This window comes from Chlorocebus sabaeus, chromosome 2 (genome assembly GCF_047675955.1).
Source record: "Chlorocebus sabaeus isolate Y175 chromosome 2, mChlSab1.0.hap1, whole genome shotgun sequence".
Classification (NCBI taxonomy): Eukaryota; Metazoa; Chordata; class Mammalia; order Primates; family Cercopithecidae; genus Chlorocebus; species Chlorocebus sabaeus.
This window is the reverse complement of record NC_132905.1, coordinates 51564279-51582639: the sequence shown is the minus strand read 5'-3', so window position 1 is coordinate 51582639 and position 18361 is coordinate 51564279. Positions and strand designations below refer to the sequence as shown.

At 38.8% G+C, this 18361-nt stretch overlaps 2 protein-coding genes across 7 annotated transcripts in view; one reads left to right on the top strand and one right to left on the bottom strand.

Moving 5' to 3' along the window:
• Nucleotides 1–18361, top strand: part of MACROD2 (mono-ADP ribosylhydrolase 2) — a 2124972-nt gene that overhangs the window by 234322 nt on the left and 1872289 nt on the right. The window lies entirely within an intron of this gene.
• LOC103214510 (E3 ubiquitin-protein ligase RNF126) lies at nt 6944–8537 on the bottom strand. 2 transcript variants are annotated; one of them, XM_037985369.2, is made up of 2 exons: nt 7541–8537; nt 7207–7343 (listed from the first exon to the last, which is right to left on the bottom strand). In XM_037985369.2, the coding sequence occupies exons 1-2, from the start codon at nt 8456–8458 to the stop codon at nt 7275–7277; spliced, it is 987 nt and encodes a 328-aa protein (XP_037841297.1). In that variant the 5' UTR covers nt 8459–8537; the 3' UTR covers nt 7207–7274. The 2 variants fall into 2 exon arrangements, with proteins under 2 accessions (XP_007958711.1, XP_037841297.1); XM_007960520.3 differs by having other exon boundaries at nt 6944–8536.

The following is an 18361-nucleotide window of genomic DNA, read 5'->3' as shown; positions in this document are numbered from 1 at the left end:
AAGGCAAGTGAAGTAAAATGTTAACAATTAGGGAGTCTGATTGGAAGTCTTTGTTCTATATATCTTTATATCCAATAATTTTACTTAAAATAATTGTTTAAGGAAATAGTCATAAATATTTCTTTTTTTTTTTTCTTGAGATGGAGTCTCGCTCTGTCGCCCAGGCTGGTGTGCAGTGGCGTGATCTCAGCTCACTGCAAGCTCCGTCTCCTGGGTTCATGCCATTCTCTTGCCTCAGCCTCCCTAGTAGCTGGGACTACAGGCATGTGCCACCACGCCCAGCTAATTTTTGTATTTTTAGTATAGTCTTGATTGTAATAGTAAAATGTTATAAAAGACCTAAATGACTATCAATGAAGAATTGCTTACATAAGTTACAGACTTTTACTTAATGGAATATTATGTATGTATCCATGAAAATGATGTAAAATCATATAGTCCTTGATTTAAGAAGATGTCTGAAATATTTTCTTAAATAAAAATTGTCACAGAAAAAAAGACATTAATTTCGGCCAGTTAAGGTGTCTCATGCCTATAATCCCAGCACTTTGGGAGGTCTACGGGTGGTTTGCCTGAGGCCAGGAGTTCGAGTTCAGCCTGGGCAACATGGCGAAACCCCATCTCTACTAAAAATACAGAAATTAGCTGAGTGTGGTGACACACGCCCGTAATCCCAGCTACTCAGGAGGTTGAGGCACAAGAATTGCTTGAACCTGGGAGGCAGAGGTTGCAGTGAGCCAAGATCACGCCACAGCACTCCAGACTCAGTCTCCAAAAAAAAAAAAAGAAAAAGAAAAAGAAAAAAGACATTAATTTAAATGCAAAGAACAGTGTCAGTATTGCTAGGATGTCAGTTCTTTCCAACTATATGTTCAACATATCCCAAAAGTAAGTTGCAAAACTATAAAACTTTAGGAGATAACATAGGACAAAATATAGGTGATCCTAGTTTGCTGATGAGCTTCTTTTAGATACAACACCAAAAACACTGTACATGAGAGAAGAAATTGGCAAGTGAGCCCTCATTACATTAAAAATTTCTGCTTTGTGAAAGACACTGTTAAGAGAATGAGAAGACAAGCCACAGGCTGGGAGAAAACTTTGTAAATATATATCCATCTGATAAAATACTGGTATCTAAAATATACAAATAATTCTTAAAACCCAACAATCAGAAAACAACTCAAGTAAAAAGTAAGGAAAAGATTTGAACAGATACTTACTAAAGAAGATGTGCAGATGGCAAATAAGCACATGAAAAGATGCTCAGTGTTATATATCATTAGAGAATTGCAAGTTTTAATAACAATTAGCTGTCAACACACACTTATCATAATGGCTAAACCCAAAACTCTGATAACACTGAATGCTGACAGGAACATGGAACAACAGTAACTCATTCATTGCTGGTGGGAACGCAAAATGGTACAGCCGCTTTGGAAGGTTGGTAGGCTCTTACAAAGCTAAAATGTAGTCTTACTATATGATCCAGCACACATGCTTCTAGTATTTACCCTGAGTTGAAGACTGTCCACACAAAAACTTTTACGTGAATATTTTTAGTTACTTTATCATAATTGGACCAAAGTAGAAGCAACCAAGATGTCCTTCAATGGAAAAATGCATAGACAAACTATGGTACACAGATATAATGGAATACAGATATAATGTGGAGATACTGCAGTTTTGGTTTCAGACCACCACAATGAAGTGAGTATAGCAATAAAGTGAGTCACAGAAATTGTTTGCTTTCCTAATGCATATAAAATTATGTTTATACTACACTTTAGTCTATTAAGTATTCGATAGCATTATGTCTAAAAAAAGTACATACCTTAATTTAAAAAAACACTTAATTGCTAAATATTGCTAATGATCATCTAATGATAACTTCAGTAAGTTATAATCTTCTTGCTGATAGAGAGTTTTGGCTCATTGTTGATCAGGGTGATGGTTGCTGAAGGTTAGGGTGGCTGTGGCAATTTCTTAAAGTAAGACAACAAGGAAGTTTGCTGTGGTCAACTTATCCTTTCAATTTCTCTGTAGCATGGGATGCCGTTTGATAGCATTGTACACACAGTAGAATTTCTTTCAAAATTGATTTCAGTCCTCTCAAACAGTGCTGCTACTTTATCAAGTAAGTTTATGGGATATTCTAATCCTTTGTTGTCATTTCAACAGTGTTCATAGCATCTTCAAAAGGAGTAGGTTCCATCTCAAGAAACCACTTTCTTTGCTCATCCTTAAGAAGTAACTCCTCATCTGTTCAAGTTTTGTCAAGAGACTGTAGCAATTCAGTTATGTCTTTAGGGTTCACTTCTAATTCTAGTTCTCTTGCTATTTCTACCACATCTGCAGTGATTTCCTTCATTGAAGTCTTGAAGCCCTCAAATTCATCCACTAGGCTTGGAATCAACTTTTTCCAAACTCTCATTCATGTTTATATATATATATATTTTTAAGAGACAGGTTTTCACTGTGTTGCTCAGGCTAGACTCAAACTTCTGAGTCAAGCCGTCTTCCTGCCTCAGCCTCTTGAGTAGCTGAGACTACACACATGTGCCAGTGGGCCCAGCCTATGTTGTAATTTGACCTCCTTTCACAAATCATGAATGTTCTTAATGACATCTAGAATGGTGAATCCTGTTTAAAAGGTTTGGAATTACTATCTGTGGCAGTTATAGCCCTATTACATGTATTTCTTACAAGAAGACTTGAAAGTTGAAATTACTCCTTGATCCATGGACTACTGAAGGGATGTTGTGTTAGCAGGTATGAAAAAAACATTAATCTTGTAGATCTCCATCAGAGCTTTTGGGTGGCCAGGTGCATTGTCAATGAGCAGTAATATTTTGAAAGGAATCTTTTTTTTTGAGTAGTAAGTCTCAATAGTAATCTTAAAATATTCAGTAAATCATGTTGTAAACAAATGTGCTGTCATCCAAGCTTTGCTGTTCCATTTATAGAGCACAGGCAGAGTGGATTTAGCATCATTCTTAATGGCCCTAGGATATTTAGAATGTTAAATAAGCGTTGGCCTCAAACTAAAGTTACAAGCTTCTTTAGCCCTTAACAAGAGAGTTAGCCTGTCCTTTAACTCTTTTGAAGCTAAGTATTGATTTCTCCCCTCTAGCTGTGAAAGTCCCACATAGCATCATCTTCCAAAATAAGGCTGTTTTGCCTACACAGAAAATCTCTTGTCTAGTATAGCCACCTTCATCAGTTGTCTTAGCTAGATCTGCAGAACTTGCTGAAGCTTCTACATCAGCACTTGCTACTTCATCTTGCACTTTTATGTCATGGAGACGGCTTCTTTCCTTAAACCTCAGGAACCTACCTCCGCTAGCTTCCAGCTTTTCTTCTGCAGCTTCCTTACCTCTGTCAGCCTTCATAGAATTGAAGAGACTGAGGGCTTTGTTCTGGATTAGGCTTTAGTTTAAAGGAATATTATGGTTGGTTTGATGTTCTATCCAGATTGCTCCAATTTTCTCTACATCAGCAATAGGGCTATTTCACTTTCTTATCAAATGTGTGTTCATTGGAGTGGCACTTTCAGTTTCCTTCAAGAAATTTTCCTTTGCATTTACAATTCAGTCAACTGTTTGGCACAGGAGGCCTAGCTTTCAGCTGGCCTTGGCTTTTGACATATCTTCCTCACTAAGCTTCATCATTTCTAGCTTTAGATTGAAAGTGAGACTCTTTCAGCTGAACCCTTTGAGGCAATTATAGGTTTATTAATTGGCCTAATTCCAATATTGTTGTGTCTCAGGGAGGGAATAGGGAGGCTGGAGGAGAGAGAGAGATAAGGATAATAGCTGGTCAGTGGAGCAGTCAGAAAACACACATTTATAGATTAAGTTCATTGTCTTATATGGGTAAGTTTATGGTGCCCCAAGACAATTACAGTTAAATATCAAAGGTCACTGATCACAGATCACCATAAGAGATAAAATAATAATGGAAATGTCTGAAATGTAAGAATCACCAAAACCTGACACAGAGGCACTAAGTGAGCACATCCACTTGGGAAAATGGTGCCGATAAATGTGCGTGAGGCAGCGTTGCCACAAACCTTCAATTTGTAAAACATTCAATATCTGTGAAGCACAATAAGTAAAGCACATTAAAATGAGGTATGCCTGTCTTATTCAGTGATATAAAGAAATGAGCTGGCTGGGCGTGGTGGCTCACGCCTGTAATCCCAGCACTTTGGGAGGCTGAGGTGGGCAGATCACAAGGTCAGGAGGTTGAGACCATCCTGGCTAACATGGTGAAACCCCGTCTCTACTAAAAATACACACACACACACACACACACACACACACACACAAAAATACAAAAAATACAGGCGGGGCATGGTGGCAGGCGCCTGTAGTCCCAGTTACTTGGGAGCCTGAGGCAGGAGAATGGTGCAAACCCGGGAGGCAGAGCTTGCAGTGAGCCGAGATTGCGCCACTGCACTCCAGCCTGGGAGACAAAGCAAGACTCCATCTCAAAAAACAAAAAAAAAAGAAAAAAGAAAAAAAGAAAAGAAGTGAGCTACCAAGTCATGAAAAGACATGGAGGTACCTTAAATGCCTATTACTAAGTGAAAGATAGTCAGTCTTAAAAGCCTTTATATACTGCCTGATGCCAACTATATGACTTTATGGAAAAGGCAAAACTATGGAGACAATGAAAAGATTAGTGGTTGATAGGAGTTGAGTAGGAGGAGTGAATAGGTTGAGCATATGGCAGTTTTAGGGCCATGAAATTATTCTGTATGAAACTCTAAAGTTAAATATATGATCTTATGGATTTGCAAAACCCACAGAGCTGTACAAGAATGAACCCTCATGTAATCTCTGGACTTTAATAAATAATAATGTATCAATATTGATAAATCAGTTGTAACAAATGTACCACGGCAATGCAAGATGTTAACAATAGGGCCAACTTTGGACAGGGGAGAGGGGATATATGGGGACTCTGTACTTTATGACCAATTTTTGTCAAAACTTAAAACTCTACTACTAAAAATAAAAGCAATAATAAAACTCACTAAAAATGCATCAATTAAAAAAAAGTTAAAAAACCATGTATTCTAGTGATTGTTCATATGTCCTTTTCCATAATTCTTCAGTGACTTAATATTTGAATTTAAACAATTTAAAAATGATATTCATATAATTCCAAGGTTTTCCACACATTTTTTAATGCACTCTTAATTGTTCTTGGGTATACATTAGTTATTCTTAGTTCATCTGTTATTTTACTATAAGTTCATATTTCCTGAAGGTATATGGTTATACTTTGAAACAAAGTTAGAAAATGATCTTACATTAAACATTATCCTATTTAAACTATTTTAGTTGTTTTAGATGATTTAAGTTCTCAGCATGCTTTTTCTGTCTTCTGTGCTATATATGCTCTATTATTATATCCTTTGTTTCTTTGCAGATGAAATGGTTTCTGTTGTTCTAGTTCTTTCTGTCTTTTGCCAATAGCCCACCTCATATCTCTGTACATGCACACCCATCACAAACAGACAAACACACACATGCATACAGACTTTTGAACCTTAGAGTTAAGCTGCATTCTTGTCAAAAAGATCTAGCACTCCAAGAGTGGATGCCTCTCCCTTTCTTTGGGAGATCAGCATTACTCATCACCTCAAATATTCTTACTTCACTATTTGCTCATCGTTTTGGATATACAGAGCGCTTAAATATTTGCTATTTTAGTGCATCATTAATGAACTGGTTATTATGTTTTCAAAGTCAAATATGGGTCAAAGTAATTGTTTTTTTTAACCAAGTTTTACTCTTCAGGTTCATTTTTAATGTGAAAAAAAGAGGCCCACACTGTTTCTATTTATAGGTGGTAATTGGAACTTGGTAAAAGAGTAGTCTAAACAGAGGAGTCATACTGCTTCAGGCAGATTAAAAAAGGTATCTAGTTATATAATCCTACATAAAGCCACATCTCCAGACTAATATTTTCAAATGTGAAGGGGATAAAATTTATATTATGAACAGCTGTAGATTTAACTTAGTAAAGCCTAAAATTATAGCAGAAAATATTTCAGTTACAGTTCTTAAAATATGAAAGAGATGTTGATTGTACATTGAAATATTTTGCATAATGACATCTATTTTTCACACACACGTATACATACACACATATTCCCATTTTGTAGATTATAAAACAGAGGCACACAGTGGTTAAGAGGCTTATATAAATTTACACAGCTAGTAGGGAGACCATGATTCAAACATCAGGCAGTAGAACTCCTGAGTACCCTCTCTGAACTGCTAAGCTATGTTACCTCCAATCTTAACTAACATGACTCATTTTTTGCCCTTAAAATGCCTTGAAAGATATTATGAAGAAATACCTCATCCAGCTGTAGAGGAACATCCAACTACATTTATTTTTAGAAATGATAAGGGAGTTGTTTTGCTCTATACATAGACTTCTACAACTAGAGCAGTTGCATAACGTGGTCTGTGTAGATTACACTTTTTTCACGATTCATTTAACTACTTGAATTTGATATCATTTCCTTTCAAGCTGAAGCATATCTGATACAGATTTACTGGGACATTCACACTCCATTTTGGTTTTAAAAGTTGCAGACCTCATTTACAAGAACATGAACAACATATCTATTTGAAATTATCCCATCTTTTATAAGGTTTCACTTTTCTTCTGGAAAAGAAAATAATACATGGAAAAACATACTTATAGTATTACTCTTTTTTATTGTAACTGACATACTGCTCATGGACTAGTTGACAGTTAACCCACTGGTGTGTAAATGTCCTAAACTGAGAGGCTTGACTGAAGAAAAATAACCAAATTGGTATGACCAAGTTTCCTAAGAACCCCTCCATACACATTTGGAAATATTCATATTATATATTTTTTATATTTCTAAATGGGAAGTTCATGTGTGTTTTTTTTTTTTTTTTTCTCTTTGTAAGTAGTGTATTTTAAATAGCTTTCAAGATACACATATTTTTTCCTTTAAAAAAGTCTGTTGGAGCAATTTTGTTCTTGAATTTTGCTGGTCATCCTCATGGTCCCGAGCCCCCGAACTCCGGGTCGTGGAGGCGGCCGAGGGGAGGCCGGGGGCCCACGCAGCCTGTCCTGGCGGCACCTGCAGCACTGTGGGGCAGCTGCGCCCCGTCTTTTGCCACAAATCATGCATGGCCGCCGTGTGAGCTAAAACGTCCATTTATTTCAAAGCAGTAATAATTTAAAATTATAAAAATCTTTCCACTGCTGAACGTTTAGAGGGTGAGGTTAGAGAGAGGACGGGGAGGCTGGGGACGCCCCAGCGGGGACCATGTGGTCCACGCCTTCCCCAGCCAGGGGGCCAGTGGGCCGGGCCCGGATCCTGCCCTGGAACAGGCGGGACCTGCAGCGCTGACCAGCCAAGCGTGGCCCGTCGGGGCACCAGTCCATGGGTGCCGTGTGGCCCCGGCTGCGGGCGGGTGGGTGGGAAAGGACCCGTGCTTTCCCGGCGGCCGACGCGGGCTCACAAGTTGCCTATGGCGTTCTCGTTGCTGGGCGAGCTGGAGGAGGAGGACGACGACGAGGAGGAGAAGCTCACCCCAGTGAGGCCCGGGGGGTTCGTGGCCGTGTTCTGTCCCGTGAGGCTTTTTCGGCAGACGGGGCAGCTGTCGTGCTGTTCCAGCCAGGGCACGATGCAGCCGTCGTGGAACAGGTGGTTGCAGGGCAGCTGCCGCACACGCTCACCCAGCGCGTAGTCGTCCTTGCACACAGGGCACTCGAGCCCGGAGCCTACGTGCTCCTCGGTGACGGGGACGGTGGGGAGGGCCTGGATTTTCTCTTTATCTGCCGGTGGGGGGCCCGTGTTTTCAAACTGATTGAGGAGCTGTGTGATGATGGCGTCCAGGCCATTGGCCCCCCAGGCGTAGTCCATAGAGTTTGAGTGCAGGACTCCCCAGGGACCCAGACTGGGGATGGTGGCGGGCGTGATGATGCCATTGACAAGCTGCTGGATGATCCCTTCCAGCGTGGGGACGCCTTCGTGCCGGCCGGTGGCCCGCTGCGTGGTGAGGCGGGCGCGGGGCTGCCGGGCGCCATACCGGTGCCGGGACGGATGGTCTCTCTCCCGCCGGCTCTCAGGGTCCCTGCCTTCGTCAGCCTGCGCCCCAGGAGGGAACGTGGGGATCTCGAAGCTGTCATCGAAGATGCCGAAAGCAAACTGTCCGTAGCCCTGCGGCAGCGTGAACAGGTGCTGATCCACGTGCTCCACCGGTGGCCGGCTCTGGTCCGTGGGGGCTGTGGAGGGGGCAGAACCATTTTCTGTGCTCCTGGTCTCTTCCGGAAGCTCCTCGATGAAACCAGACTCGCATCTTGGACAGATATAATCCGGCAGGCGCGGGACGATCTCCACGGAGCAGCAGTGGCAGAAGTACCGTCCGGGCTGCGGCGACGCCTCGGCCATGGCCGCCGCCGCCTACTCCGCGCCGCCCGCCCCCAGCGCGGCGCCACCCGCCGGCGGTTTGCTGCTCCCTCGCCGGCCGACGCGCCCGCGCACGCTCACGCACGGCACGTACGGCACGCGGGGCGGAGCGCGGACGCGGGAGCGGCGTAGGCTGCGCACTCAGCGGGCCGCGGCCGGGTCATGTGTATTTTTGAAATGAAATCCACACTGCTTTGATTTGCTTGTGCTTACATCCCATAATTTCAATGTCAAGGTGTAAAATTGTACTAGTCGTTCCTTGTAGTGGTAAAAATAAAACAGTAGTTTGATTTCATATGATTTCATTGATTTCATTGATTTCATATGATTGATTAAGTGAGAAATCAACTATACATTAGAACCCTTCCAGCTTATGTAATTCTTGAAGCTTTATGAGCTTTAGAATCAAAACACTTGAATGGTCTTCGCTTAAGACATTATAGTAGTGTTGCTTTGAAGACAAAGCAAATGAGAACACTTATACTCTTTGCTTGATACCTTGTAGTAGTCTTGCTTACTCTAAAACATAAAGCAAAAAAAATTCTACATCTGCCACCTTGCATTTAATATTTAAAAAATACTAAAATAAAAGAATCAAATTAACAAACATTTATTTACTCAACATAATTAACGTTTTTGGTTTTTTTGCTTAATATATTTTATTAAAAATTTGATGTCAAACATAAGGTTGAAGTCCACTCTGTTACTTCTTTAGTTCCAACAACTGCCCTCTCTTTCCAGAGGCTACTGCATTTATGAATTAGGTGTATATTCATTTAGTTCGTACTTTTGTCCATTGCCTCTACTAGTTTAATGCTTTAAATTCAGTCTGCCTTCTTGTATCAACCATCATGTTTAGTATTTTAGATACATCATATTTTAAACTATTTCCAATCAAAATGTCAGTTATTTTTAAAAATCAGCATTTGTTATACATTTCTATAATAAATATTTTTCTTGGATCTAATTCTTTCTTTATTGCCAAAATTCATTTTTAGTGAGACTGTAATAAACTCTTAATTTTTGCATGTCTGAAAATTTCTTTATTTTATCCTTACTTTTTAATAATTTAGATTCAAGTATAGAATCCTGGGTATAGAATTCCTGCTGGATGGTTAGTTTTCTTCAATAATTAGAAGATAATATTTCATAATCTAGTAGCATCTGTTGTTGCTGATGAGAAGTGTTAGTCTAATTGTTACGTCTATAACAAGCTCTCATATCTCTCTGATAGCTTTAAATATTTTCTTTTTGTCTTTGTTGTTATGGAATTTCATTACACTTGTGAATACCTGTGGATTTATGTGCATGTAATGTATATGTATATAGATACAATCTCCTATTTCTTCAATCTGTTGATTCTTTTTTGTTGTTGTTAGAGAATATCAGCCACATTCTTTGTATATATTATCTCTGCACATTCTCTTTTTTTCTCACCTAGTGGACTTCTATGAGACAAATGGTTCATCTTTTCATTCTTGTACCTCAGATCAATTTCTCTTTCATAGTTTTTATCTTTTTTCTTTCCTTATTGTGTATCTGCCTCATAGATCTCTTTAGCTAAGTCTAATTTGTAGTTCTGTTAATTCTTTTATTGAGTTTCTTCCTAGTTTTTTAAAGTTCTTTCTGGAATTCACCTTTTTACGTTGTCTTTTCCTTGATTTATATACCCTTACGAAAATGTTTTAAATATGCTTATGTTAATACTCAGATTGTTTTGGTTTTATTTCTTAGGATGTAATTTCTTCTGTTCATTAGCAAGTAACTTTTTCTGTTGGTATGGCTTCTAATTATTTCTTACTATGCTTGCCATCAATAAAGATTGTTTTCCATGGGAATTCTGTATGTTGGGAGTTGTAGATGTATTTTGTAAGATATTTTTAGATTTTATTTGACTCCAGGGATATTTATGATTCTAGACCAGTTTTTTAGTTGAATTTTCATTTGTAATTCCTATGCCATATATGTATGAAACTTTAGACCTTATACTTAATTGTATACCGGAGACTGGGATTTTAATTTCCTGCGGGTAACTCTTTTCCACTCATGACCCTGGCCAGCTTTCCTGCTGATTTCCTTCAACGGGGCAGTGAGTTTTCTTTTTATTACTATTATTATTATAATTATACTTTAAGTTCTAGGGTACATGTCCACAACGTGCAGGTTTGTTACATATGTAGACATGTGCCATGTTGGTGTGCTGCACCTGTTAACTCGTCATGTACATTAGGTATGTCTCCTAATGCTATCCCTTCCCGCCCCCATCCCACAACAAGCCCTGGTGTGTGATGTTCCCCATCCTGTGTCCAAGTGTTCGCACTGTTCAATTCCCACCTATGAGTGAGAACATGTGGTGTTTGGTTTTCTGTCCTTGCCATAGTTTGCTCAGAATAATGGTTTCCAGCTTCATCCATGTCCTTACAAAGGACATGAACTCATCCTTTTTTATGGCTACATAGTATTCCATGGTGTATATGTGCCGTATTTTCTTAATCCAGCCTGTCACTGATGGACATTTGGGTTAGTTCCAAGTCTTTGCTATTGTGTATAGTGCCGCAATAAACATATGTGTGCATGTGTCTTTATAGCAGCATGATTTATAATCTTTTGGGTATAAACCCAGTAATGGGATGGCTGGGTCAAATGGTATTTCTAGTTCTAGATCCTTGAGGAATCGCCACACTGTCTTCCACAATGGTTGAACTAGTTTACAGTCCCACCACCAGTGTAAAAGTGTTCCTATTTCTCCACGTCCTCTCCAGCACCTGTTGTTTCCTGACTTTTTAATGATGGCCATTCTAACTAGTGTGAGATGGTATGTCATTGTGCTTTTGATTTGCGTTTCTCTGATGGTCAGTGATGATGAGCATTTTTTTATGCTTCTGTTGGCTGCATAAATGTCTTCTTTTGAGAAGTGTCTGTTCATAGCCTTTGCCCACTTTTGATGGGGTGTTTGATTTTTTCTTGTAAATTTGCTTACATGCTTTGTAGATTCTGGGTGTTAGCCCTTTGTCAGGTAGATTGCAAAAATTTTCTCCCATTCTGTAGGTTGCCTGTTCACTCTGATGGTAGTTTCTTTTGCTGTGCAGAAGCTCTTTAGTTTAATTAGATCCCATTTGTCAATTTTGGCTTTTGTTGCCATTGCTTTTGGTGTTTTAGTCATGAAGTCCTTGCCCATGCCTGTGTCCTGAATGGTATTGCGTAGGTTTTCTTCTAGGGTTTTGATGGTTTTAGGTCTAACATTTAAGTCTTTAATCCATCTTGAATTAATTTTTGTATAAGGTGTAAGGAAGGGATGCAGTTTCAGTTTTCTACATATGGATAGCCAGTTTTCCCAGCACCATTTATGAAATAGGGAATCCTTTCTCCATTTCTTGTTTCTGTCAGGTTTGTCAAAGACCAGGTGGTTGTAGATGTATGGTATTATTTCTGAGGGCTCTGTTTTGTTCCATTGGTGTATATCTGTTTTGGTACCAGTAACATGCTGTTTTGGTTACTGTAGCCTTGTAGTATAGTTTGAAGTCAGGTAGCATGATGCCTCCAGGTTTGTTCTTTTGGCTTAGGATTGTCTTGGCAATGCAGGCTCTTTTTTGGTTCCATGTACTTACCCGCGGCCACCCCCAATGCTTTGCTGGGACACATGTGTGGGCAGACCTCACCTCCCCTTCTCCACCGGCATGTGGGTGCGCGTGCACCCCACAACGCCATTGCTGCCGGTAGGAGCATGCCTACCTCTCCTGCTGCCATGCTGCTGCACTGCCATTTCCAGTGCAAACATGCCCAGACACTGGCGGCCCTGTTCCCTGACCAACACCACCACTGCCACTGGCAAGAATCAGCACACAGAGGTAGGCAATCCCATGCTCGCCAGTGCTCTGTCCCTGTGCTGACACCACTGCACGTGGACCCCAGTTGCCCAGCTCCTCCTCTCCCACCTCACTCACCCACCTCCATTGCTGCCACTGCTGACATGGAGCTGGCAGCCCCAGGTGTGCCAGAACCCCACCCCAGCCAACCCAATATCCACCCCACTGCACTGCCACTGCTGCTGGCATGAGTGACCGAGCACAGATCCCCTTACCACTGCCTAACAAAGCACTTTGGCTGGCATCACCCTTCTGAATGTTGTGGCCAGCAATCTAGGAACATCTTGGCTTTTCCAGTGCAGCAGATTCCGAACCTTGAAGCACAGGGGAAAACAAAGCCAGGGAATTGATAACAACCCCATTGAGTTAGAGCAGGCAGCCCGGGAGTGCTGAGCTACCCTTGATTCCTCCCTCCAACAAAAATTTTACCAGAAACAAAGCCAGTAAACAGAACCCACCTTATGCCACAATCAAACCCCCAAGGACATCGAAGAAGATAAAAGCAAAACAAACAACAACAGCAACCCCAACACAGAAGCAAAAACAACAAAACAAAACTCATCCAAAGGGACAAAGACTTCAAAGATTGAAGGAACAGAAACATCAGCCCACATAGATGAGAAAGAACCAGCACAAGAATTCTGACAACTCAAAAAGCCAGAGTGTCTTCTTACCTGCATATGACTGCACTAGTTTCCTGGCAATGGTTTTCAGGTAGGCTGAAATGCCTGAAATGACAGACATAGAATTCAGATTATGGATAGGAATAAAGATTATCAACATTCAGTAGAAAGCTGAATTCCAATCCAAGGATTCTAAGAAACACAATAAAACAATATAGGATGTGAAAGACAAAATGGCCATTTTAAGAAGAGAAACAAAATGAGCTGATAGAGCTGAACAACTCAATTCAAGAATTTCAGAATACAATTGCAAGTATTAACAGCAAAATCAATAAAGCCAAGGAAAGAATCTCAGAGCTTGAAAACCTGTTCTCTGCAATAACTCAGACAAAAATAAAGAATGAACAATACCTCTGAGAAATATGGGATTATGTAAAATGACTAAATATATGGCTCATTTGTGTCCCTGAAAGAGAAGGAGATAAAGCAAGCCACTTGGAAAACATATTTGAGGATATGGTACATGAAAATTTCTTCAACCTCCTTAGAGAGGCCAACATTCAAATTCAGGAAATGCAGAGAACCCTGGTGAAATACTACACAAGATGACCATCCCCAAGACACATAGTCACCTGATTCACCAAAGTCAAAATAAAAGAAAAAATGTTAAAGGCAGCTAGAGAGAAGGGGCCGGTCACCTATAAGGGGAACCCCATCAGGCTAACAGCAGACCTTTCAGCAGAAAACCTTCAAGCCAGAAGAGATTGGGGGCCTATACTCATAAAAAATAAATAAAAGAATTTTATATCCAGCTAAACTAAGCTTTATAAGTGAAGGAGAAATAAGATCATTTTTAGACAAGCAAATGCTAAGATAATTTATTACTATCAGATCTGCCTTATCAGAGGTCCTGAAGGGAGCACTAAATATGTAAAGGAAAGACCATTACCAGCCACTACAAAAACACACTAAAGTACATAGGCCAATGACACCATAAAGCAACCACTTAAACAGGGTGCATAACAACCAGCTAGCAACATGATGACAGAATCAAATTCATACATATGAATACAAATTGTGAATGTAAATGGGCTAAATGGCCCAATTAAAAGGCACAGAGTGGCAAGTTGGATAAATAAGCAAGACCCAATGGTATGCTATCTTTAAGAGACTCATCTCACATGCAGTGACACAGTAGGGTCAAAGTTAAGGGATGGAGAAAAATTTAGCAAGCAAATTGAATACAGAAAAAAGCGAAAGTTGCTATTCGAATTTCAGACCAAGCAGACTTGAAAGCAACAACAAATTTTAAAGACAAAGAAGGGCATTACATAATGGTAAAGGGCTCGATTCAGTAAGAAGATACAACTATCCTAAATATATATGCACCAACACAGAATACCCAGATTCATAAAGCAGGTTCTTAGAGATCTACAAAGAGACTTAGATAACCATGCAATAATAGTGGGAAATTGAAACAATCCCCCCTGCTGCCAACTGACAGTATTAGACAGATCATCAAAGCAGAAAACAGAGATATTCAGGAACTGGACTTCACGCTTGACCAAAAGGACCTAATGGATACAGAATATTCCACCCAAAATCAACAGAATATACATTTTTCTTATCTGCACATGACACACACTCTAAAATCAACTACACAATTGGACATAAAACAATCCTCAGTAAATTAAAGAAAAAACAAAATCATACCATACTCTTTGACCACAGTGTAAAAAAAATAGAAATCAATACTGAGAAAATCGCTCAATACCATATAATTACACGGAAATATAACAACCTGCTCATGAATAACTTTGGGGTAAATAGTGAAATTAAGGCAGAAATCAAGAAATTATTTGAACCTACTGAGAATAAAGATTCAACATGCCAGAGTCTCTGGGACATAGCTAAGGCAGTGTTAAGAGGGGTTTATAGCACTAAATGCCCACATCAACAAGTTAGAAAGATCTCAAATTAACAACATCATAGCTAGAGGAACTAGAGAAGCAACGAAAAGCCAACTCCAAGGCTAGTAGAAGACAAGAAATAACCACAATTAAAGCTGAACTGAAGGAAATTGAGATGCTTAAAAAAAAAAAAAAAAAAAGCAAAACTAATCCAGAAGTTAGGTTTTTTTAAAAAAATCATAAGATAGACCACTAGCTAGACTAATAAAGAAAAAAGAGAAGATTCAAATAAACACAATCAGAAATGACAAAGGTGACTTTACCACTGATCCCACAGAGATTATTGTGAATACCTCTATGCACACAAACTAGAAAACCTAGAAGAAATGGATAAGTTTCTAGACATATACAACCTCCCAAGGCTGAATCAGGAAGACAGTGAATCACCGAAAAGACTAATAACAAGATCTGAAATTGAATCAGTAATAAAAAGCCTGCTAACCAATAAAAAGTCCAGGACCACATGAATTCACAGCTGAACATGTAAAATACCAGATGTATAAAGAAGATCTGTTATTATTCCTACTGAAACTATCCCCCCAAAAATGAGGTGTGACCCCTGCCTAATTCATTCTGTGTGGCCAGCATCATCCTGATAGCAAAACCTGGCAAAGACACAACAAAAAAAACTTCAGGCCAATATCTTTGATGAACATGGAAGCAAAATTCCTCAACAGAATACCAACAAACTGAATCCAGCAGCACATCAAAAATGTAATCCACCATGATAAAATAGGCTTTATCCCTGGGATGTAAGATCGGTTCAATGTATGTGAAACATTCCATGCTCAGGGACAGGAAGAATCAATATTGTTAAAATGACTGTACTACAGAAAGCAATTTATAGATTCAATGCTATTTCTATCAAACTGCTAGTGACATTCTTCACAGAATTAGAAAATGCTATTTTAAAATTCACGTGGAACCAAAAAACAGCCTGAGTAGCCAAGGTAATCCAAAGCAAAAAGATAAAAGCCAGAGGTATCAGCACCTGACTTCAAACTATACTGCAAGGATACAGTAATCAAAACAGCATAATTCCTGTATAAAAACAGACACATAGACCAATGGAACAGAACAGAAAGCCCTGAAATAATGCTGCATATTTACAGTCATCTGATCTTCAACACTGTCGACAAAAACAAGCAAAGGGGAAAGGAGTCCCTATTCAATAAATGGTGCTGGAATAACTGGTTAGCCATATGCAGAAGATTGAAACTTGACCCCTTCCTTATACCATATACAGAAATCAGTGCAAGATGGATTATAGACTTAAATGGGAAACCTAAAACTTTAAAAGTCATGGAAGATAACCTAGGAAATACCATTCTGGACATAGGGCCTGGCAAAGATTTCATGACAAACATGCCAAAAGCAATTGCAACAAAAACAAAAATTGACAAATGGGACCTAAGTAAACTAAAGAGCTTTTGCTCAACAAAGGACACTATCGACAGAGTAAACAGACAACCTACAGAATGGGAGAAAATATTTGCAAATTATGCATATGACAACAGTCTAATATCTAGAATATATAAGGAACCTAAACAAATTTATAAGCATAAAACAACCCCATTAAAACATGGGCAAAGGACATGAACAGATACTTTTCAAACAGAGACATACATTTGACCAAGAAGCATGTGAAAAGGTGCTTGACATCACTAATCATTAGAGAAATGCAAATCAAAACCGCAATAAGATACCATCTCTTAGCAGTCAGAATGGCCTTTTTTAAAAACTCAAAAAATAAATGCTTGTGAGGTTGCAGAGAAAAGGGAACACTTTACACTGCTTGTGGGGATGCAAATTCGTTCAGCCATTGTGGAAAGCAGTTTAGAGATTTTTCAAAGAACTTAAAACAGAATTACCATTTGCCCCAGCAAGCCTATTATTGGGCACGTACCCAAAGGAATTTAAGTCATTCTACCGCAAATACACATGCACATATATATTCACTGCAGTACTATTCACAGTAGTAAAGATGTGGAATCAACCGAATTGCCCATCAATAATAGACTGGATAAAGAAAATGTAATGTACACCATGGACTACTACATATCCATAAAAAAGAAGAAGATCATGCCCTTTGCAGCAACATGGATGGAGCTGAAGGGCATCATCTTAAGTGAACTAACACAGGAACAGAAAACCAAATACCACATGTTCTCACTTATAAGTAGGAGCTACACATGGAGTACATAGGGACATAAAGAAGGGAACAACAAGGTTGGGCGCAGTGGCTCACACCTGTAATCCCAGCACTTTGGGAGGCTGAGGCGGGTGGGTCACCTGAGGTCAGAAGTTCAAGACTAGCCTGACCAACATGATGAAACTCCGTCTCTACTAAAAATACAAAAAATTAGCTATGTGTCGTGGTGGAAGGCTTTAATCCCAGCTTTTGGGAGGCAGAGGGAGGCCTCAGCTTGAACCTGGGAGGTGGAGATTGCAGTGAGCCGAGATCTTGCCATTGCACTCCAGCCTGGGCAATAAGAGTGAAGCTTCATCTTAAAAAAAAAAAAAGGAACAACAGATACTGGGGCCGACTTACTGGAGGGTGAAGGGATGAAGGATAGGAGGATGGTGAGGATCGAAAAACTACCTATGAAGTATTATGCTTATTACCTGGGCAATGAAATGTATATATTTGATATACACATTATATCTTTATTATATTATTGTATATCTTTATTACTATTATTGATATATATTTTTTATTACATATATATTATATATAAAATAATATACAAATATATTTATATTTATAAATATATATTTATATAATATATAAATATAGATATTATATATAAATATATACTACTGTTTTCCAACCTGATAAGTGAAATATATGTCAAATATATATTTATCTTTCGTATATATTTATATATTATATATTATATAATTTTATATATTATATATTATATTGATACATATTTGATATAGGATATAATTTTATATATTTATATAACATAATATATAGTATGTATAATATACATTATTATATAATATACATTATACATTATATATCATTATAAACATAATATAAGAATGTATAAATATATATATAAATATATATAAAATGGTATATATCAAATATATATCAAATGTATAAGTATATATAGTTGAGGTGAGGTTCATATAACAAAATTCACTATTATAAAGTGTACAATTCAGTGGCATTTAGTACATTCACATTGTTGTGCATTGTTGTGCAATCATCAGCTTTATCTAGTATCAAAAATTTTTATCATCTCAAACATGACTCTGTATTAATTATGCAGTCACTCCCCACTATCCCCTCCCTTCCATCCCCATGGCAACTACTAATTTGCTTTCTGTCTCTGTAGACTTACCTATTTTATATATTTCATATAAATGGAATAATACAATATTCATCTTTCTTTTCTTTGGCTTCATTGAGTTAGC

Excerpts from the sequence above, each read along its gene's own strand:
- LOC103214510 (XM_037985369.2), bottom strand. The coding sequence starts at position 8,458 with ATGGCCGAGGCGTCGCCGCAGCCCGGACGGTACTTCTGCCACTGCTGC. Across the intron at positions 7,344-7,540 it reads GCTCGCCCAGCAACGAGAAC|GCGTGGACCACATGGTCCCC; the intron begins GCCATAGGCAAC and ends TGGCTGGGGAAG.